General features: G+C 44.7%; 1 protein-coding gene across 1 annotated transcript in view; it reads left to right on the forward strand.

Annotated features, from left to right (window-relative positions):
* Positions 1-19,656, forward strand: part of ubr3 (ubiquitin protein ligase E3 component n-recognin 3) — a 466,944-nt gene that overhangs the window by 49,363 nt on the left and 397,925 nt on the right. The window contains exons 6-7 of the mRNA XM_038790293.1: positions 1,187-1,253; positions 15,789-15,919. Of these exons, the coding sequence (XP_038646221.1) occupies positions 1,187-1,253; positions 15,789-15,919 (198 nt within the window). The remainder of the gene's footprint in view (positions 1-1,186; positions 1,254-15,788; positions 15,920-19,656) is intronic.

The following is a 19,656-nucleotide window of genomic DNA, read 5'->3' on the forward strand; positions in this document are numbered from 1 at the left end:
TAAGAATTCAGAAACCACACTCTTATACATGTTCAGGGAAAGGTCAAATAGAGCATTTGAATTAGCGAGAGATCATTTAAAATATCGCAGCAGGTAATGAAATGAAATGAAAATCGCTTATTGTCACGAGTAGGTTTCAATGAAGTTACTGTGAAAAGCCCCTAGTTGCCACATTCCGGTGCCTGTTTGGGGAGACTGGTACGGGAATTGAACCGTGCTGCTGGCCTGTCTTGGTCTGCTTTAAAAGCCAGTGATTTAGCCCAGTGTGCTAAACTAGCCCCAGATGAAGACTGATGAAGACTGTAGTAGATAGGGACATAGGAATTAAGGAATTAGGAGCAGAAGTAGGCAGTTCAGGCTCTCGAGCCTGCTCCTCCATTCAATCAGATCATGGCTAATCTTTTCCTGGTCTCAAATTGAACTCCTTACCTGTTTCCCGTATCTCCTTTACCTGTCTTTTTAATCATAAATATATATATCTCCTTCTTAGATCCATTTAATGACTCAGACTCCACCACACTATGGGGCAGCGTGCTCCACAGATTCACCACCCTCTGAGTAGTAGTTCCTCCTCATCTCAGTTCTAAATCTACCACCTCTCAACCCATATCCGTGTACATTACAGTGTACTCTTCTGTAGCCAAATTGCACAGAGCAAGAGCCAGATGACAGCAAATGTACAAGTGTCCACTTAATCTGATTGAGTTGGTCGGGGGGGGGGGGGGGGGGGGGGGGGGGGGGGGGGGAAGAATTAGATAGTGCCATGGGATCTTTGACTTCTGAACTGACAGGCAAAAGTAGTCTTTGCTTAAAGTCTTATCTGAATCTCATCTGAAGGGCCATCTTTCATTATGCGATTCAGTATGTGGAAGATGTGAACCTGCAACCTTTAATTGAGAGGTGAAATTTTGATTAATGTTTAATTGTTTATGATTTCGCAGAAATACGTATGGAATTGCAGAAACTTCTTTAATTACATGTAATAAAAATGGAATTTGATTTAGTTACTGTAAACCAATGTATCTGATTATTTATTCATTTATTGCTGTTTTACATGCTTGAGAGAAATGCGCATATTCATTGACGTCTTGCTTCTTTCCTTAAAAATCTGATTTATAACAACTCTGGCAGGGCAAAGGGAGGTGGGTTTTTGTTTCTGCTTAACCAACATTCCTTCATTTTTCAGGAAGAACAGGATGGAAGTCAAGGTATTGGCAAACGGAAGAGGGTTAAACTGTCCAACAGCACAAAAGGTATGTTTTGTTAAAGACCTTATTGCTGATGGTTGATGATTTATAACTAATCATCCTATGGAATCATTGCTGTTGATGGAACTGCTTTTTCATTGTCACCATTCCTCTTGCTCATGACTGTGTCGAATAAATGACTTATGTACCCTGAGATACTAGTTATCCTTGAAGTGCCTCTCCGAAGTGACAATTGTCGACGTGACAACCTTTAAAGCGCAGAAGGCATCACAGTCTGGTGTACTCTATGAGAACATCTATGATGTTCTCTCACACACACACACACACACACACACACACAGTTTCGTTTTTTTGAAAATAAATGTTTTTCAAATTTTCAAACATTAAACAATTTTTACAAGAAATGAACCCAACCCCAACCCCGCCCTCCTCTTCCACCCCTCGATGGCCCCATCCCTGGTGGAACCCTTCATATGCCCCTGTCAGAGCAAATTTCACCGTCTCCAAATACAGGAACTCAAATAGATCCCCCAGCCATGCTGAGGCGCAGCGGGGGCGGGGGAAAGAACTGACATCCACCCCAAAAGAACCCACCTGTGAGCGATCAATGAGGTGAAGGCTAAAACATCTGCCCCTGCTCCCGTCTGCAACTCCGGCAGGTCTGACACCCCAATTATGGCCTCCAGGCGACCTGGCTCCAAATCTACGTGTCGAGCCTCAGACACGGTGCTGAAAATCAATCCCCAAAATTTCTCCAACTTTGGGCAGGACCAGAACATATGAACATGATTGGCTGGGCCCCTCCCACACCACCCACAGCTATCCTCCACTCCCTCAAACAGGCGGATCATCCTCACCTCTGTTAAGTGCGCCCTGTATACCACTTTTAATTGAATCAACCCCAGCCTCGCGCATGAGGTCGCGATGTTGACCCTTCGCAGAACTTCACACCAAAATCCTTTCTCCAACACCATCCCCAACTCTTCCTCCCACTTAGCTGTAATCCCTTTCATCCTTGTCCTCCATGATCCTACCGTAGATCGGCGAAAGGACTCCATTCTCCAGCCCTCTCACCGACAGCACCTCCTCCAACAATAAGGAGGACAGTGCCACTGGAAAGTTCGGGAAGACCTTTCTTGCGAAATTCCGACCTGCATATGCCTGAAACCCTCCTCACGTTGGAGCCCATACTTCACCCTCAACTCCTCCAAGCTTGTGAACCACCCCATCAAACACAGATCTTCCATCTCTTTCACCCCTTTTTCCACCTATCCCCGGAACCATACATCCGTCCTCCCTGGCTCAAACCCCATGATTTCCTCTGACCTCGGTGTCGTGAGGCAGCAGGGCTAACCCACTGTGCCACCGTGCTGCTCTTCAATGTAGAAATATAGAAGTTACTGTCAAAGATAGCCAGCCATTCCTTCACGGGTGTTGTGATGTAGTTCTTGCTGATCGACTTGAGATTGCAGTGATGTGCATTTGATCGAGTTGACACCAGTTCTGCACTAGAAACGGCTGAAAAAGTTAGGTTTGGAGCATTCTAGTGTGAGTGAGTTTTTAATGGCGTAATTTATCATTACTGCTGAACAACCTCCCGGAGTATGAAAAAAATAATTTTAGAATTATGGTATCTCATTCCCTCGGAAGTAAATTAGTTATTGTGTTCATTGGATGCACAAGTTATTGGCAAGGTCAGCATTTATTGCCCATCCTAATTGCCCTTAAGAGGCTGGTGGTGAACTGCCTTCTTGAACTGCTGTAGTCCATTTGGTGTAGGGACACTCCGTGCTGTCAAGTAGGGAGTTCCAGGATTTTCACCCAATGATAATTAAGGATCATTGAGTATATTCCCAAGTCAGGATGGTGTGCGACTTGGGAGGGGAGCTTGCAGGTGATGGTGTTCCCATATACTATCTGCTCTTCCTCTTTCAGGCAGTAGAGGTTGCGGGTTTGGCAGGTACCATCAAAGGAATTGTACGCGTATCTTTTAGATGGCAACATATAGTGCGTCAGTGATGGATGGAAGTGAACATTTAATGGGGTGAAAACTAAATGGATCACTTAATGCAGCACGGTAGCACAGTGGTTAGCACTGGTGCTTCACGGTGCCATGGTCACAGGTTCAATTCCCGGCTTGCGTCACTGTGCGGATTCTGCACGTTCTCCCCGTGTCTGGGTTTCCTCCGGGTGCTCCGGTTTCCTCCCACAAGTCCCGAAAGACGGCCAGTTAGGTAAATTGGACATTCTGAATGTTCCTTCCGTGTACCCGAACAAGCGCTGGAGTGTGGCAAGTAGGGGATTTTCACAGTAACTTCATTGTAGTGTTAATGTGACAATAATAAAGATTATTATTATTATTGTCTTGGATGCTCTCAAACGTATTGTGTGTTGTTGGGGTTGCGCAAATCCAGGCCATCGATGAGTATTCCATTAAACATCTAACTTGTGCCATATATATGATGGATTTGGGATATTTGTTTGAGGCTGGAGAGGAATTGTAGTGGAGTGGTGGATCCAGTTGTCGTAGTCAATATAAGTACCAACAAAAATGATGGAAACATATTAGCCATGATTGAATGGCGGAGCAGACTCGTCGGACTGAATGGCCTAGTTCTGCTCATATCTTATGGCCTTGTAGGACAAGGAAAGAAGTTCTGCTTGGGTTGTATGAGCAGCTAGGGGCTAAATTAAAAATGCAGTCTCAAAGATAATAATGTCTGAAATATTACCCAAGTCATGAGCAAAATGGTTTAGGATAAATAAGATTAGGGAATTGAAAGTGTGGCTGAAAGATTGGCATGGAGAAAATTAATTTTGATTCATGGGGCACTGATACCATTACTGGGGAAAATGGGAGCTGTACAAGTGAAATGGTCTTCATCTGAACTGTGCTGCAACCAGTGTTCCGGTGAATCTTTGTAGTGGGGAAATAGGTGCTTCCAGTGGTAGCAGGAACGGAATACTTTGCAATCATAATCTCCGACCACGCTCCATACTTCATGGATCTGAGGTTGGAGATGGGCCAATTCCCCAACAACGAGAATGGGGAAGTCTCACCCTCCACGTTCTGGGAGGCGCTGAATCATGGAATTTACAGTGCAGAATGAGGACATTCAGCCTGTCGAGTCTGCACCGGCCCTTGGAAAGAGCACCCTACTTAAGCCCACACTTCCACCCTATCCCTGTAACCCAGTAACCCCATCTAACCATTTTGGACACTAAGTGCAATTTATCATGGCCAATCTACCTAACCTGCACATCTTTGGACTGTGGGAGGAAACCGGAGCACCCGGAGGAAACCCACACACACACGGGGAGAACGTGCAGATTCTGCACAGACAGTGACCCAAGCTGGGAATTGAACCCGGGACCCTGGAGCTGTGAAACTGTGCTAACCACTGTGCTACTGTGCTGCCCTGAAGGCAGTGATTAGAGGAGAATTTAGTGTGCACAAAACACTCAGAGATAGGAAGGAGAGGACAGTTAGGCAACAACTGTTGACTCCATACTGTAGGTTGACCTGTGGTTCTCCATGGCCCCAACAGTGGAGCTACTGGTGGAGAGGAAGAAGCTTCAAATGGACTTTGACTTGCTCTCTACGAGAAAAGCAGTGCACCAACTCCAGCCAGATACAGGGAACATATTACGAACATGGAGACAAAGCCAGCCGCCTATTGGCCCTCCAGATGAGAAAGCAGGCAGCCACAAGGGAAATAGTGCAGATTAGAAACCACAGAGTCAGGCTGGTAGCTGAGATGGAAAAGGTCAACGAGACCTTTGATGCCTTCTACCGGGGGCTGAACACATCCGAGCCCCCTGAGGGAGACCCGGGGATGAAGCAGTTTCTTGATGGACTGGATCTGCCTGTGGTGGGGGAAGATAGAAGACTGGGTTTGGAAGCACCATTAGAAGTGGGGGAAATCATGGAGGGTATCAAACTCCATGCAGGTGAGAAAGACGCCGGGGCCAGATGGATTCCCAGCAGACGTCTGCAAAACTTTGGCACCAGCACTGGCCCCGCACTTACGGGAGATGTTTGCAGGCTTGCTGGTAAGGGACTCCCTACCACCCAACACCAGCACAAGCCTCAAAATTTATTTTATTTTTTAAATTTAGAGTACCATTTCATTTTTCTAATCAAGGGGCAATTCAGCGTGGCCAATCTAACTGGCCTGCACATCTTTGGGTTGTGGGGGGGGGGGGAACCCACGCAAACACGAGGAGACTGTGCAAACTCCACAAGGACAGTGAGCCAGAGCCGGGATGGAACCTGGGACCGTGGCGACGTGAGGCAGCAGTGCTAAAACACTGCGCCACCAGGCTGCCCCTCGAGCCTCAATATTTCTGACAGCCAAAAAAGACAAAGACCGACCGACTGCGGGTCCTGCAGACCCATCTCGCTGCTCAATTTGGATGCAAAAATCCTGGCTAGGCGGCTGTTGAGCTGCGCACCAAAAGTGGTTGGGGGGGGGGGGGAAAACAGAGAGCGTAGAATCTCCCTCTTTGCGCATGACCTGCTCCTCTACATCTCAAACACCCAGGCCAGTGGAAGGGATCATGAAGCTCTGAAAGGAGTTTGGAGCCTTTAACGGTACAAACTCAAACTCGGCAAGAGTGAAATCTTCCCGGTGAATCTGCAAGGAAGAGGGATAGAGCTGGAGGGAATACCGTTCGAACAAGTCCAAAACAATTCCGCTACCTAGGGATCCAAATAGCCCACTACTGAAGACGGATCAAATGGAACCTGACGGGTCTGTTGGACGAAATCAAAAATGACCTGCGGAGGTGGGGCACTCCCGCTGGCAGGGGGAGTGCAGACGAGTAAAATGAATGATCCCTCCCAGTCTACACCCTTGAGGCCTGCTTTAACATGGTAGACAAACCAATCATGGTGTTTGTGTGTGTGTGTTGGAGGGGTGGGTGGAGGGGGGGGGGGGGGGGGGGGGGGGGGGGGGAACGAGAGAACGAGAGATCATGAGGATCCTTATAAGGGTTCTGCAAAGAAAAAGAGCACAGCAGAAAGAGCGAGGGGATGGGTGAAGGAACCGGGAGCAGAATGGAGGAGAGTTGCTGCATAGGGACGTCCCTCCGAGCCCTAGTCATAACGGCACTCCCATCCCCTCCGACCAGACACTCAAGAAGCCCAGTGGTGGTAGCCATGCTCCGAAAGTGGGGTGGGATTCTGTGATCCTGAGCGTTGACACCGTCGGAAACGCCGTCGCGTTTCTCAATGGCGTCAAAATGGCCTCAGGATCAGAAATTCTACAGGGGGCCAGCACGGCACTGGAGCGGTTCACGCCGCTCCAGCTGCTGATCCAGGTGTCAACTGGGTGCGGTGGGATCTGCGCATACGCAGTGGCACCGGCGCCAACACGCGCATGTGCAATGGCTTCCTTGAACGTGCCGGCCCCGACGCAACATAGCGCAGGACTACAGGGGCTGGCGGGGAAGAAAGGAGGCCGCCAGTCAGAGAGGCCGGCCTGCTGATCGGTGGGCCCCGATCGTGGGCCGGGCCATATCGGAGGCAAACGCCCCCACCACCACCACAGCCCGCCCCCCTGACCCTTCCGCACCGAGTTCGGTTCCCGCCGACTGAGAGCCATCCCCTGGCTCTCTGCTGAGTCCGCCCAGTGGTAGAACTGTAGATTTGGGAGGGTCAGGCCTCCCATACTTCTTTTCCTTTGCAGCACCCTTTTAAGGATCCTTGGGATCTCTCTCCCGTCCCCCAACACACACACACAAACACCATGATTGGTTTGTCTACCATGTTATAGAAGGCCTTAAGGATGTAGACCGGGAGGGATCATTCATTTTAATCATCTGCACTCCCCCTGCCAGTGGGAGTGTGCCCCATCCCGGGCCGAGAAGCGGTGGCGTAGAGCGGCCCCCGACCGACGCTGTGCCAACCACGCCGGTGTCAATGGCGCTGATTCTCCGCTCTGCGCCTCTCTGGCTGGAGAATCACGTGCCGACGTTGGGGTGGCATGGCGCGATTCGCGCCAGTCGTGGGGATTCTTGTATCAGATGAGACAACACTTTGGCCTAACCGAAATGTCCATTATAGCTCCCATTGTAACAACCACAGGTTCATGCCTGTAACAATGGGCGGCACCTTCAAAAGGTGGAGACAGGACAAGGGGACACTGAAGATTAGAGCCATGTACACAGACAACAGACTAGCGACCCTGGAGGAACTGATGGAGAAATTCCAACTACCTAAAGGAAATGAAGGATGTACAGGTCAAAAACCTCCTCTAGATATTCTGACAAGAGAAAATATTACTTCCACATCCACCCTGTCAATATCCCTCCGGATTGTAAAGATTTGGATCAAGTTATCTTTTACTCTTCTAAGCTCTAATGGATACAAACCTCACATGTCCAACCGTTCCTCATGAGCCAACCTGCCCATTCCTTGGAATTAGCCTCAAACACATGTGCATCTTTTCTTAAATAAGGAAACCAGTACTGTTAACCTGTGTTTTTCAAACTCTTCCCCCCCCAAACCAAAAACCCACTTTTACCAAGGCTGACCTTCGTGACCCATGCCGGCTGACCTTCGCAACCTTTGCAGTCCTATCCTCGCGACACAATTTTTGCTTACCTTTAATGTGACCGGTGAGCCTGCTTGGTCCTCACGATCTCACTTGCTTTGTCATTCAGTGTTACATTTCTGCTTAGGACTTTGGCTGACGATTTACGTTCTCGCTGCATTCTTTGAAAATAATCAAGAGGTTTGTTCTCAAACTCACCATGCTTAGTCTTCAAATGCCTTTGAAGTTTTAAGGGTCTTAAACTTTCATTTGCCAGTACTTCCCTGCATATAACACAAATGGGCGTTGCATCCTGATTTGTGTTGGCAAAATTAACCATGCCAAACCCCAAGAAATCATCTTTCTTCTGCTTTGTTCCTGAGTTCAGTTTCTTCTTAATTGTTTGTTCACCAGAGGCTCTGCATACAACTCACACCAGCAGTGCTTTGTCCTGCCATGGACTCTGCTGAGAAGCTCTGTCCAGCATATTCAATTGTGGGACCCTTGCCTGTTTGTGTCTCTGGCCCTCTCATCCTTTATTATAAAGTGATCCACCTTCAGTTCTTCACATAGCCTTGTTGCTTGTTTGCTTACTGGCAGCTACAAAATGGAGGAATCTCTCCTGTGATTTAGCGACCAGAGCGTGTGGCATCAGTGTAGAGGGTGCCTGACCTCTCTGCCCTCGCTTCTGGCGGAAAGATAGATTTAAAAAATCTGGTCTGGGGACAGTGCACTGATGTCAGGGGGAGGTTGTCTGCCCTGCTGGGCTCCGGGCCTGTGCACTGCTAGATCTGGCTGAGGGGGGCACGCATGCACAGGACGGCTGGCATTCTTGAAAGCCAGTTGCAGCCGGCATTTTTAAAAGCCGGTTGTGGCCGTTGGGCACTTCTTTCCGCGATTAGGAACTGATCGCTCTGCGATCCTCCTGAAATCCACCTGTGACCCACGTGCGGTTCACGACCCTGAGTTTGAAAATGACTGCTGTAAACAATACTCCAGATGTGGTCTCACCAATGCCCTGGTACAGTTCCTACTTTGTTAATCAATTCCCCTCACAGTAAATTACATTGCGATTCCTAATAATTGCTGTATCTATATCTAGCCTTTTGTGATTTCTGCACTCAGCTACCAAGATCCCTCAGCATCTCGGGGCTCTGTAATCTTTCACCATGGAGATAATAAACTTATTTTTTATTCTTCCTGCCAAAATAGACATTTTTACATTTGCCCAGATTAAAGTCCATTTGTTAGGTTGAGTTAATGGGCAGAAATCTATCTATATCCACAAGACCATAAGAAATAGGAATTGGAATTGGTCATTCAGCCCTTCAAGCCTACGCCACACTTTAATAAGATCATGGCTGATCTTATCTGCATCTGTAAACTCTGTATGTCTTCTTCACAACATACTTTTGACCTATCTTTTGTGTTGTCTTAAATTTTAGCTACCATGCCTTTGCTTCTCTTATCTAAGTAATTGATGCAAATTGTAAAAGGTTGAGGCCCCAACATAGACCTGCTGAGGGTCTCAACTCGTCATATCCTGTCAATCTGACAAATACCTATTTATGCATATGCTCTGGGTTTTCGGCTAGCCAGCCAATCTTTAATCCAGGCTATGTTACCCCTTATACCATGAACATTTATTTTTTGCAATTACCTTATCAAATACTTCCCAGAAATCCAAGTGAAGTGTTGGTACTGGAAGTTGGCAATGCATCTGGACTGGATGAGATGCACAATTGACCGTATAATAGAAAATGGACAATGAATATTTTCAGGCTGGAGGAATGTGTATGGTAATGTTCTTCAGGGGTTGGTATTAGGCTTTTCCTGATATATCTTAATGATCTACATCTTGGTGTCATGGGACAATTTCAAAATTTACAGATGATACAAAACTTGGAAGTATTGTAAACTGTGAAGTGGACAGTGTAGAACTTCAAAAGGACATAGGCAAGTTGGTGGCATGTAGGGCAGATAGGTGGCAGATGAAGTTCAATGTGGAAAAGGGTGAGGTGATGCATTTTGGTGGAAGAACATGAGACATTCTAAAGTAACAGGTCAAATTCTTAAGCGGAGCAGGAGCCTGAGTGTCGTATATGTGCATAGATCATTGAAGTCTTACAACACCAGGTTAAAGTCCAACAGGTTTGTTTCAAACACTAGCTTTCGGAGCACTGCTTCTTCCTCAGACGAGGAAGGAACAGTACTCCGAAAGCCGGTGTTTGAAACAAACCTGTTGGACTTTAACCTGGTGTTGTAAGACTTCTTACTGTGCTCACCCCAGTCCAACGCCGGCATGTCCACATCATAGATCATTGAAGGTGATAAGACAAGAGGAGAGAGGAGTTAGTAAAGCTTACAGTATTCTGGGCTTTATTAATCAGGACATAGAATACAAGAGCAAGGAGGTTATCCTGAACTTATACAAGACAACAGGTAAACTTCAGCTGGGGTATTGTGTACAGTTCTGGGTGCCATTCTATAGGAAGATGTGAACACATTGGACAGAGTACAGAAGAAGTTTACAAGAATGATTCCAGGGATGAGAAACTTCAGCTTTGAGGATAGATTGGAGAGGTTGGAACTATTCTCTGAGGAGATTTGATAGAGATGTTCAAAGTCATGAGAGGACCAGATAGAGTAGTTAGGGAGAAATTGTTCCCGCTTGTAAAAAGATCAAGAATGAGAGGGCACAAATTTAAAGTCATTTGCAAATAAAGCAAATGCGAAGTGAGAAAAAACCTTTTCACACAACAAGTGGTTTGGGTCTGGAATGCACTGCCTGGAAGTGTGGTGTAGGCAGGTTCAATCCAGGCATTCAAGTGGGCATTAGATGGTTACTTGAATAGAAATGTGCAGGGGAATAGCACAAGGTTATGATGCTCGTTTGGAAAGCCGGTGCAGACACAATGGGTCAAATGGCCACCTTCTGTGTAATAAACATTCTGTGATGTGCTACAGAAATACACTTGGCGATGAACAATGAAACACCCATCCAAAATACATTTGGTTGCCTTGCTACCCTCTGCTTCTATGAAGTGGTGTTCAACATGAAGGAGCTCTGATTTAACAACTAAAAGAGCATGATAGGTGGTAATCAGTCTTTTTGTCTCTTCTGAATCCGATCTGTATTGCCCAGTGTTTTGCTTTTCGTATATGTATCATTTAAATCACCTTCATATTTATGGATTTATACATGCTCCTTTGAATTTCATGGGCGGGATTCTCCGTCCTGCCACACCCGTTTTCTGGTGCGGCATGCTTGTTTTATACTCGTTTTAAACATGAAATCCAGGAGTTTCCGTCATTGACTTTCCACATCTTCACATGGTGGGCTGTTGCGGGAAATAATTAGATCTCACTAATTTGTTTTGTGCTTTTACTTTATTTACACTATTAGTCACACTTGAAACCATAAAGTTACACCTTGTTGAATGAGGTGTGTTAATTGTGCATTATTACCATTTAGGAACTTTTCTGGCCTGGTAAAACAAATCTTTTATTTGTGTAATGTTAAATTTCTCTGTTTTATCCTTAAAAATTCAATAGAACTATTTTTATACCTTGCTATTTCAGTTTCTACCTTAATCCCATGTTTATGTCCTAATCTTCATTTCGATTTCTGTAAAAGTATAAAAATAAAAGCTAAAACCTTTTTATTTCCTGGTTTGTTATCTTGAAGAATTTTTCAGTATGTTTGGCCACTTGGCCTGCTTGATGACATCGTTATTGCTGTATGGCAGAGAACCCTAGAATTTGTACCAGAATCAATGGAGAAAGGTGTCACATCTTTCATCGAGTTCATTGTGTCCTGCATGAAAAGTGAAGCTATTCTCTCCATCTCTGCCCCCCTTCCAAGTTGTCCATTTCAACCCATTCTGGCAATTTTGGAGACCCCCCCCCCCCCCGCCCCCCCCCCCCCCCCCCCTCCCCACACACGCGCACACACACACACACACACACTGATTGATGATTTCTTCCCTGCTTGTTAATTCCTAACTTTCCATGTATTTGTGATCTTCACATATTATCCATGGCGAGAGAGAAACTCCTTTTATCTCGGTGATAAAAATATTTAATTCCAGAAATAGTGGTTTCCCTCCTGCTAGATGTCCTGGGGAAAAAAAATAACAAAAGCTGATTTTAATTTTTTTTTCATCTGCCTTGTTTATCCTGAGTTTTAAATATACACGATGCATTAAGGGCTGTCTGCAACTCATAATTTGCAAGTGTTTGTCGTTTCAAGGGGCAATTAGCATCTATAATGTGAGTTACTTGGATTTGTTAATAAATTTCCATTTTTTGCTGCTATTTGCACGTTTTAAGAGTTCCAATAAGATGAATTCTGCCCTGCTGTAGCTGCCTGGACTAGGGTCCATTCAATGTTGCTCGGAAAGAAGGCATGGTAGCCGAATATTGTCCACCTGACTAAGTTCTGATACTCACGGTAGCATAGTGGTTAGTACTGTTGCTTCACAGCACCAGGGTCCCATGTTCGATTGCCAGTTTGGGTCAGTGTCTGTGCGGAATCTACACGTTCTCCCTGCATCTGAGAGGGTTTCCTCTGGGTGCTCTGGTTTCCTCCCACAAGTCCCGAAAGAAGTGCTGTTAGGTAATTTGGACATTCTGAGTTCTCCCTCCGTATACCCGAACAGACGGCGGAATCTGGCGACTTTTCACGGTAACTTCGTTGCAGTGGTAATGTAAGCCTACTTGTGACAATAAAGATTATTATTATCTTGAGTTTTCCCCCCAAATAGTTTATCCACTTAATGTTGTGGTACTTAGACCCAGTAGAATGGGACTCCACTGTACAGAGAAAATAATAAAAGTTCCGTGAAGCAGCTCTTTCGTCAGTAGATGAGAATGGTGTATGTGGTGCCTTGCTGTATAAAAAAAAGTCATTTTTTTTGTGGAAACACCTTGTGGAACTGTTGTTATCTTACCTGCTGGTGAAGCTAAGACCAAGAATTCAACCAATGGCAATTATGGTGTCAAGACATATTGGTGGTTAGGTGGGTTATTGTATAATTTTATTAAAAATTGATGCTGCTGTTTTTGAGCCACAAAATTTGTGAATTTTTCCCACTTTGGGAATCATGTAGCTGATATAGCAGTTAACTTTGGTTGGGCAACAAGTAGTGTTGTTATATTAGCTGAATGGATGGAGATATGTCCCTCTTTTGCTGTTTCTTGCCTGCATATCTGATTTAAATATTTCAAGTCATTCTGGAGCTTGCTGTGAAAACAATAGCATGAAAAGAATGTTTGCCTTGCACACCTTTTTTCGACTCTTTCTCCCCCAACAGTTCCCTATGAACAGCAAAATGAAGAACAACACTTAATTTGTTATGAGATGAGGGACGTGAAAGGGTAAATTTAAAAGAAAATTACAACTAAACATTGTGTTGGGCAGCCTGTTCCATATTGTGAATATGTAATAGTAAAGTTGCTTTTGATGATGTAGAATAATGACATTTTAAAGTAGAAGAGGAGGTAATTTAGCTCATTACACTTTCTGAAAGAGTGATCCAATTGCTCTTATACATTTTAATATATTTTTCAAGTATCAATCAACTTTCCTTTGAAAGCCTTTTATGGTTACTGTTTCTGGTCAAGCATTTCACACCCTATCCATCTTTTTCCTCTTTTAAAAAATGACTCCCAGCTTCCGACTTAAAAAAGTCTCATAACTTGTCCACCTGTTTTTAAAGATTTGTTTATCTGGCCTCATCAATTCTTTTTGAAGTTTACTATTTCACGAATATGCTCTTTCCTTGTTATTTCTCCCCAAATTTCTCACTTTGCATTTCATGAGGCATTTCTTTCCCAAATTTCCAACTCCCCCCCCCCCCCCCCCCCCCGCCTGCACGACGAACAGCTCCTCAAACACGGTCACAAACATCCCCCACCTTTTCTTGAACTCCCCTGCTGAGCCCCTTTACTCATACTTTATCTTCTCTAACCGCAGGAAGTTGTACATGCTGCTTCCCCCGGTGGCGATGCTGACTGCCACTCTAGCAAAATTCGTCGCTGTGCAATCAGAGAGGCGAAGACCATGACATCGGCCTTCCTCCTCTCCATGAGCTCCGGCTTCTCTGAAACCCTAAATATTGCCACCAAAAGGTCCGGGGCCACTCCTCCACTATCCTGGCTAAGACCGCGAACACTCCCGCCCAGAATCTTCCCAATTTTTCACAACCCCAAAACATGTGCGCGTGATTCGCTGGCCCCCGGCCACATCTCTCTCACTCATCTGCTACCCCCTGAAAGAAGCCATTCATTCTCGCCCGAGTCCTATGCACCCTGAGCACCACCTTGAACTGTATCAGGCTCATCCTTGCATACCATTTCCTTTTTCTGACATTTACAATCCAATTGACATGTCCAATTCTTTTTTCTTAATTAAGAGGCAATTTAGCGTGGCCAATTCACCTACACTGCACATCATTTTGGGTTGTGAAGGTGAGACCCACACTGGGAGAATGTGCGAACTCCACATGGACAGTGACATGGGGCTGGGATCCAACCTAAGTCCTCGCGTCATGAGGCAGCAGTGCTAACCACTGGGCCACTGTGCTGTCCTGCTGTGCGGCACGGTAGCACAGTGGTGAGCACTGTTGCTTCACAGCTCCAAGGTCCCAGGTTCGATTCCCAGCTTGGGTAACAGTCTGTGCGGAGTCTGCATGTTCTCCCTGCCTCTGTGTGGGTTTCCACCAGGTGATCCGGTTTCCTCCCACAAGACCCGAAAGACATGCTTGTTAGGTAATTTTGGCATTCTGAATTCTCCCTCCTTGTACCCGAGCAGGCGCTGGAATTTGGCGACTCTGGGATTTTCACAGTCACTTCATTGCAGTGTTAATGTAATTATTTCTAATTTTTGTTTATTTTCTATATTTTGTTGATTTTCTTTTGACATTATGAGCCCTGGATTTTTCATACATTCCTTTATTTAGTTTTGTTTTACTTTTTGTTTCTTATCTCACTGTCTTACTATTGCTACTTTGGGAATATGGCTAGTAATGTTTTTTAATTATCTTCATTTGATTGTTTCCCAATACGTCTTTTCTTGTGCACAACATTTTCTTTGTTATTCATCTGGACTAGTTATCCCTGAAATTTACTGTATTTTCCCATCAAGTATTCTTATCTTTTACTATCTGACCGTGCTTATTTGCCCCACTTCACTAGCTCCTTTTCCTATTGGAATGAAATATATCACAGAGTAGAAAGCCTGGAACACCTTACTTTTTCCTCCATTTTATCTTTGGATATTCAAAGTCGTAATGATTATAACCAGGAAATTGAGGACACCAGTTGGAATGCAAAGCTGGGCAAGGTAGTCTTCCTTGCGTGTACATTAAAGAATATCCAACAGGACAAACCACTGGAGCGCCATTAGATGGAAGTCATGAGCTAAATTTTAGCTTGAAGCAACTGTGTTTAGGGTGAAAACATTTGGAATGCTTGTGAGGTGGAGCTGTTGTCTGTGACTGATATTTCAAACTGATTCAGAGGAAATATTTTTAAAAAATCAAGGGAAATCTTATCCTCATGGCAAGTTTTACTCAAAATTAAAACATTAGAAGAACAAAATTAAAGTCTGCATGATACTTGAGTGTTTCATTATGCAAAAATAAGTTGCTACATTAACTGTCTTTAACGTTGACTTTCACAACCTAAAAGAAATGTCACACTAAAAACCTTGTTTGACATTTGTTAGCCTGAGAACTTTTATTTGATCCATGAGGCATGTCATACTTATTTAAAAAAAAAAGCTAATTCTTTTAATCCTGTCTTTGTGCAGATGTTTCTAACTGAGTAATTCTGCATTCTGATTTGTCACTTGGTAGTGATCAGACTGCTACTGTGATTCCTTGAAACCTGCAGATCAGAACTTATCGGTGCTCACAACAGACTCTTCCGTAAATACCAGTAATCTTCAAACCGATTCAAACCTGAATTTGACACAACAGATTAAAGTTGTCAGATTTCACCCAGCAAGATATGCAAACCCTATTTTTATATTGCATTTCAGATTCATCCATCATGGATATTTTGAAACATAAATGCTTTCTAGAAGAGATATTGTTTTGGACTGTCAAATATGAATTTCCTCAAAAAATGGTAACCTTTCTACTAAACATGCTGCCTGATCAGAACTATAAGGTATGTATATTGTATCTATGCATGTGTATGATTCAACTGCTATTAACTGAAACCAAATAATAACTTAATGCTTTTCAATTTCAGACAGGGACATTTAAGTCATGTTGTTTTAAAATAATCTTTGATAACAACAGCAAGTAAAGTAGATTTTATGAATAAAGCTTTCCTTTAAAGATTCCACAGCCCAAAGATGTGCAGGTTAGGTGGATTGGCCATGATAAATTGCCCTTAGTGTCCAAAATTGCCCTTGGTGTTGGTTGGGGTTACTGGGTATGGGGATAGCGTGGAGGTGTTGACCTTGGGTAGGGTACTCTTTCCAAGAGCCAGTGCAGACTCGATGGACTGTAAATTCTATGATATGATAATTTCAAAATGTTACCTTAATTTAATATGGAACTCTTTTTCCAAGAATCTGTTCAAAATCCACTTGCACACCTGAGATGAGTAGCTATATGTTGGTGAATCTGTTCAAAATCCACTTGCACACCTGAGATGAGTAGCTATATGTTGGTTCCAGCAAGGCAATGTCCTTTTTATATTATCTATCTTGAGCTGTGTGTTTTGTTCATTGCAGTTGCACCCAGTAGAGCTTGCATCCTGACAATAAAAATTTGCATGTCAGGACAGCACAGGCTAAATTTCAGGCTAATGATCAAGTCTACACACGTAATCATTTAATCAAAAAACTACAACAAACTTCCAAAGTTGTATTTGATTTGACAATCCAATGGAGTTGTACTCCCTGCGATATCAAAACTGTTGAATTGATGCCTCCTGCATGTGTCTCTTTAAGTATGTTAATACAGGATAGCTAACACCTCCCGTGTTGTGATGGACGTGATACAAAAATTGTTATATTAAAGTATAATTATACTGTAATAGTGGGCAAATTATAGGAACAATTCTGAGAGATAGGATAAACTGTCACTTTGAAAAGCACAGATTGATCAAGGATAGTCATCATGTTGTTGTGCTTACTAGCTTAATACAATTTTTTAAGGAAGTAACTAGGAAGTTTGATTAGGGTAATGCAGTGGATATTGCCCACTTGGATTTCAACAAGGCATTTGACAAGGGCCCACATGGCAGACTGGTCAGAAAAGTGAGATCTTATGTGATACAAGGGAAGTTGGCAGGTTGGATCCAAAATTGGCTAAGTGACAGAAAACAAAGGGTCATGATCAATGGATGTACTTGCGAATGGAAAACGGTTTCCAGTGGTGTTCCACAGGCTTCAGTGTTGGGGCACTTGATGTTTGTTGTATATATTAATGATTTAGATTTAATTGCGGTGGCATGACTAAGGCTTTTCGCAGTAACTTCATTGCACTGTTAAGCCTACTTGTGATAATAAAGATTATTCATTAAATGATTGGAAAATTTGTAGGTGACCCAAAAATTGACCATGTAGTTAATAGTGAAGAGAATAGCTGTCCAGAATTATATCAATGGTTTGGTTGAGTAGGCAGAAAAGTGGCAAATGAAATTCAATCTGGAACAGTGTGAGGTAATGTATTTGGAGAGGACAATACAAGGGAATATTCAATAAACATTAAGAGAATGTGCAGTTGAGGAAAGGAGTGCAAGTCACAGATCCTTGAAGGTAGCAGGACAGGTGGACAAGGTCGTCAAGAGAGCACATGGAATGCTTTCCTTCATTGGAGGAAGTATTGAATAAAAATGCAGGGATGTAATGATGGAACTGTGTAAAACTTTGGTTAAGCCACAACTGGAGTTTTGTGTACAGTTCTGGTCACCACGTTACAGGAAGGGCGTCACAATGGTTAGCACTGCCGCCACACTGCTCCAGGGACCCTGGTTCGATTCCTGCCTTGGGTGACTGTGTGGAGTTTTCATGTTCTCCCTGGGTCTGTGTGGGTTCCCTCCGGGTGCTCCAGTTTTCTCCCACAGTCCAAAGATGTGCAGTTTAGGGGATTGGCCGTGATAAATTGGCCCTTATTGTCCAGGGATGTTCGGGTGGGATTACAGGGGATAGGGCTGCGTGGGCGGGGGGATTGGTCAAGCTAGGTAGGGTGCTCTTTTGGAGGGTTGGTGCAAACGGCCTCCTTCTCCACTGTAGGGATTTTATGATATCATTGGTCTGGAGAGAGTGCAGAGGAGATATACAAAAATATTTCCTGGGCTTGAAAATTGCAGCTATGTGGAGGGATTGGATAGGTTAGGGTTGTTATCCTCAGAACAGAGGATGCGAAGGGGTGACCTAATTGAGGTGCACAAAGGTATGAGGGGCCTAGATAGCGCAGACAGAAAAGATTTGTTTCCTCTAGCTGGGGGTCAATAACCAGGGGAAATAGATTCAAGATTGAATGATTTGAGGAGACATGAAGAAAAATATTCTCATCCAGAGGGTGGTGGGCGCCTGGAATTCACTACCCTCCAGATGAGAATTTAAAACGTACCCGGGCCTGCATCAGAAGTGCTGTAACCTGCAATGCTATGGACCAGGTGCTGGAAAATGTGATTAAAATGAGTGGCTAGGTTCTTTTTCTGCTATTTTGGCTGGTGCAGAATTTTTTTTTAATAAACATTTTATTGAGGTTTTTTTGGTATTATAACAACACAATAAACAATGTACATGAAACTATAAACATAGTGCAAAAGCCGTCTCCCTTACAGGTCCCACCTTTATTAACCCCCTACTCTAAGCTAAACTACCCCCCCCCCCCCCCCCCCCCCCACCCCAAACTTCTGCTGACTATTAATTTTCCGCAAAGAAGTCGACGAACGGTTGCCACCTCCGGACGAACCCTAACATTGACTCTCTCGAGGCGAACTTGATTTTCTCCAAACTGAGAACGCTGGCCATGTCAGATAGCCAGGTCTCCGACTTCAGGGGCTTTGAGTCCCTCCAAGCTAATAATATCCGTCTCTGGGCTACCAGGGAAGCAAAGGCCAGAACGTCTGCCTCTTTCTCCTCCTGGATTCCCAGATCTTCTGACACCCTGAAAATTGCCACCCCTGGACACGGTGCCTCCCTTGTTTTTAAAACCGTAGGCATGACATCTGCAAACCCCTGCCACAATCCCCTAAGCTTTGGACATGCCCAGGACAAGTTGAACGACCTTAATTGTATCAGGCTGAGCCTGGCACATGTTGCGGACGTGTTGACTCTACTCAACGCATCCGCCCAGAGACCATCCCCTATCTCTCCTCCCAGCTCCTCCTCCCACTTGCGCTTCAGCTCCTCGGTTTGCATCTCCTCTGACCCCATAAGTTCCTTGTAAATGTCCGAGACGCTCCCTTCTCCCACCCACCCTCTGCAAATTACCCTGTCCTGAATCCCTCTTGGAGGTAGGAACGGGATGGTTGACACCTGTTTACGTAGGAAGTCCCGCACATGCAGATACCTGAAATTGTTTAATCTCGCCATCCCAAACATCTCCTCCAGCGGCCTCATACTCGGAAAGCTCCCCCCTATAAACATATCCCCCGTCCTCTCAATCCCTGCTCTCCGCCATATCCGGAACTCCCCCAGCCATACTTCCCGGGGCAAACCGGTGATTATTACAGATTGGGGACCAGACCAATGCTCCCTCTGCTCCCACATGTCTCCTCCATTGCCCCCAGACTCTCAGGGCCGCCACCACCACTGGGCTGGTGGAGTACCGTGCCGGTGGGAATGGCAGAGGCGCAGTTACCAACGCCCCCAAACTGGTGACCGTGCATGAAACCGGTTATGGTTATATTCGCTGCCAAGTAATAGTTACTAAAATTTG

This window comes from Scyliorhinus canicula, chromosome 2, assembly GCF_902713615.1.
Source record: "Scyliorhinus canicula chromosome 2, sScyCan1.1, whole genome shotgun sequence".
NCBI lineage: Eukaryota > Metazoa > Chordata > Chondrichthyes > Carcharhiniformes > Scyliorhinidae > Scyliorhinus > Scyliorhinus canicula.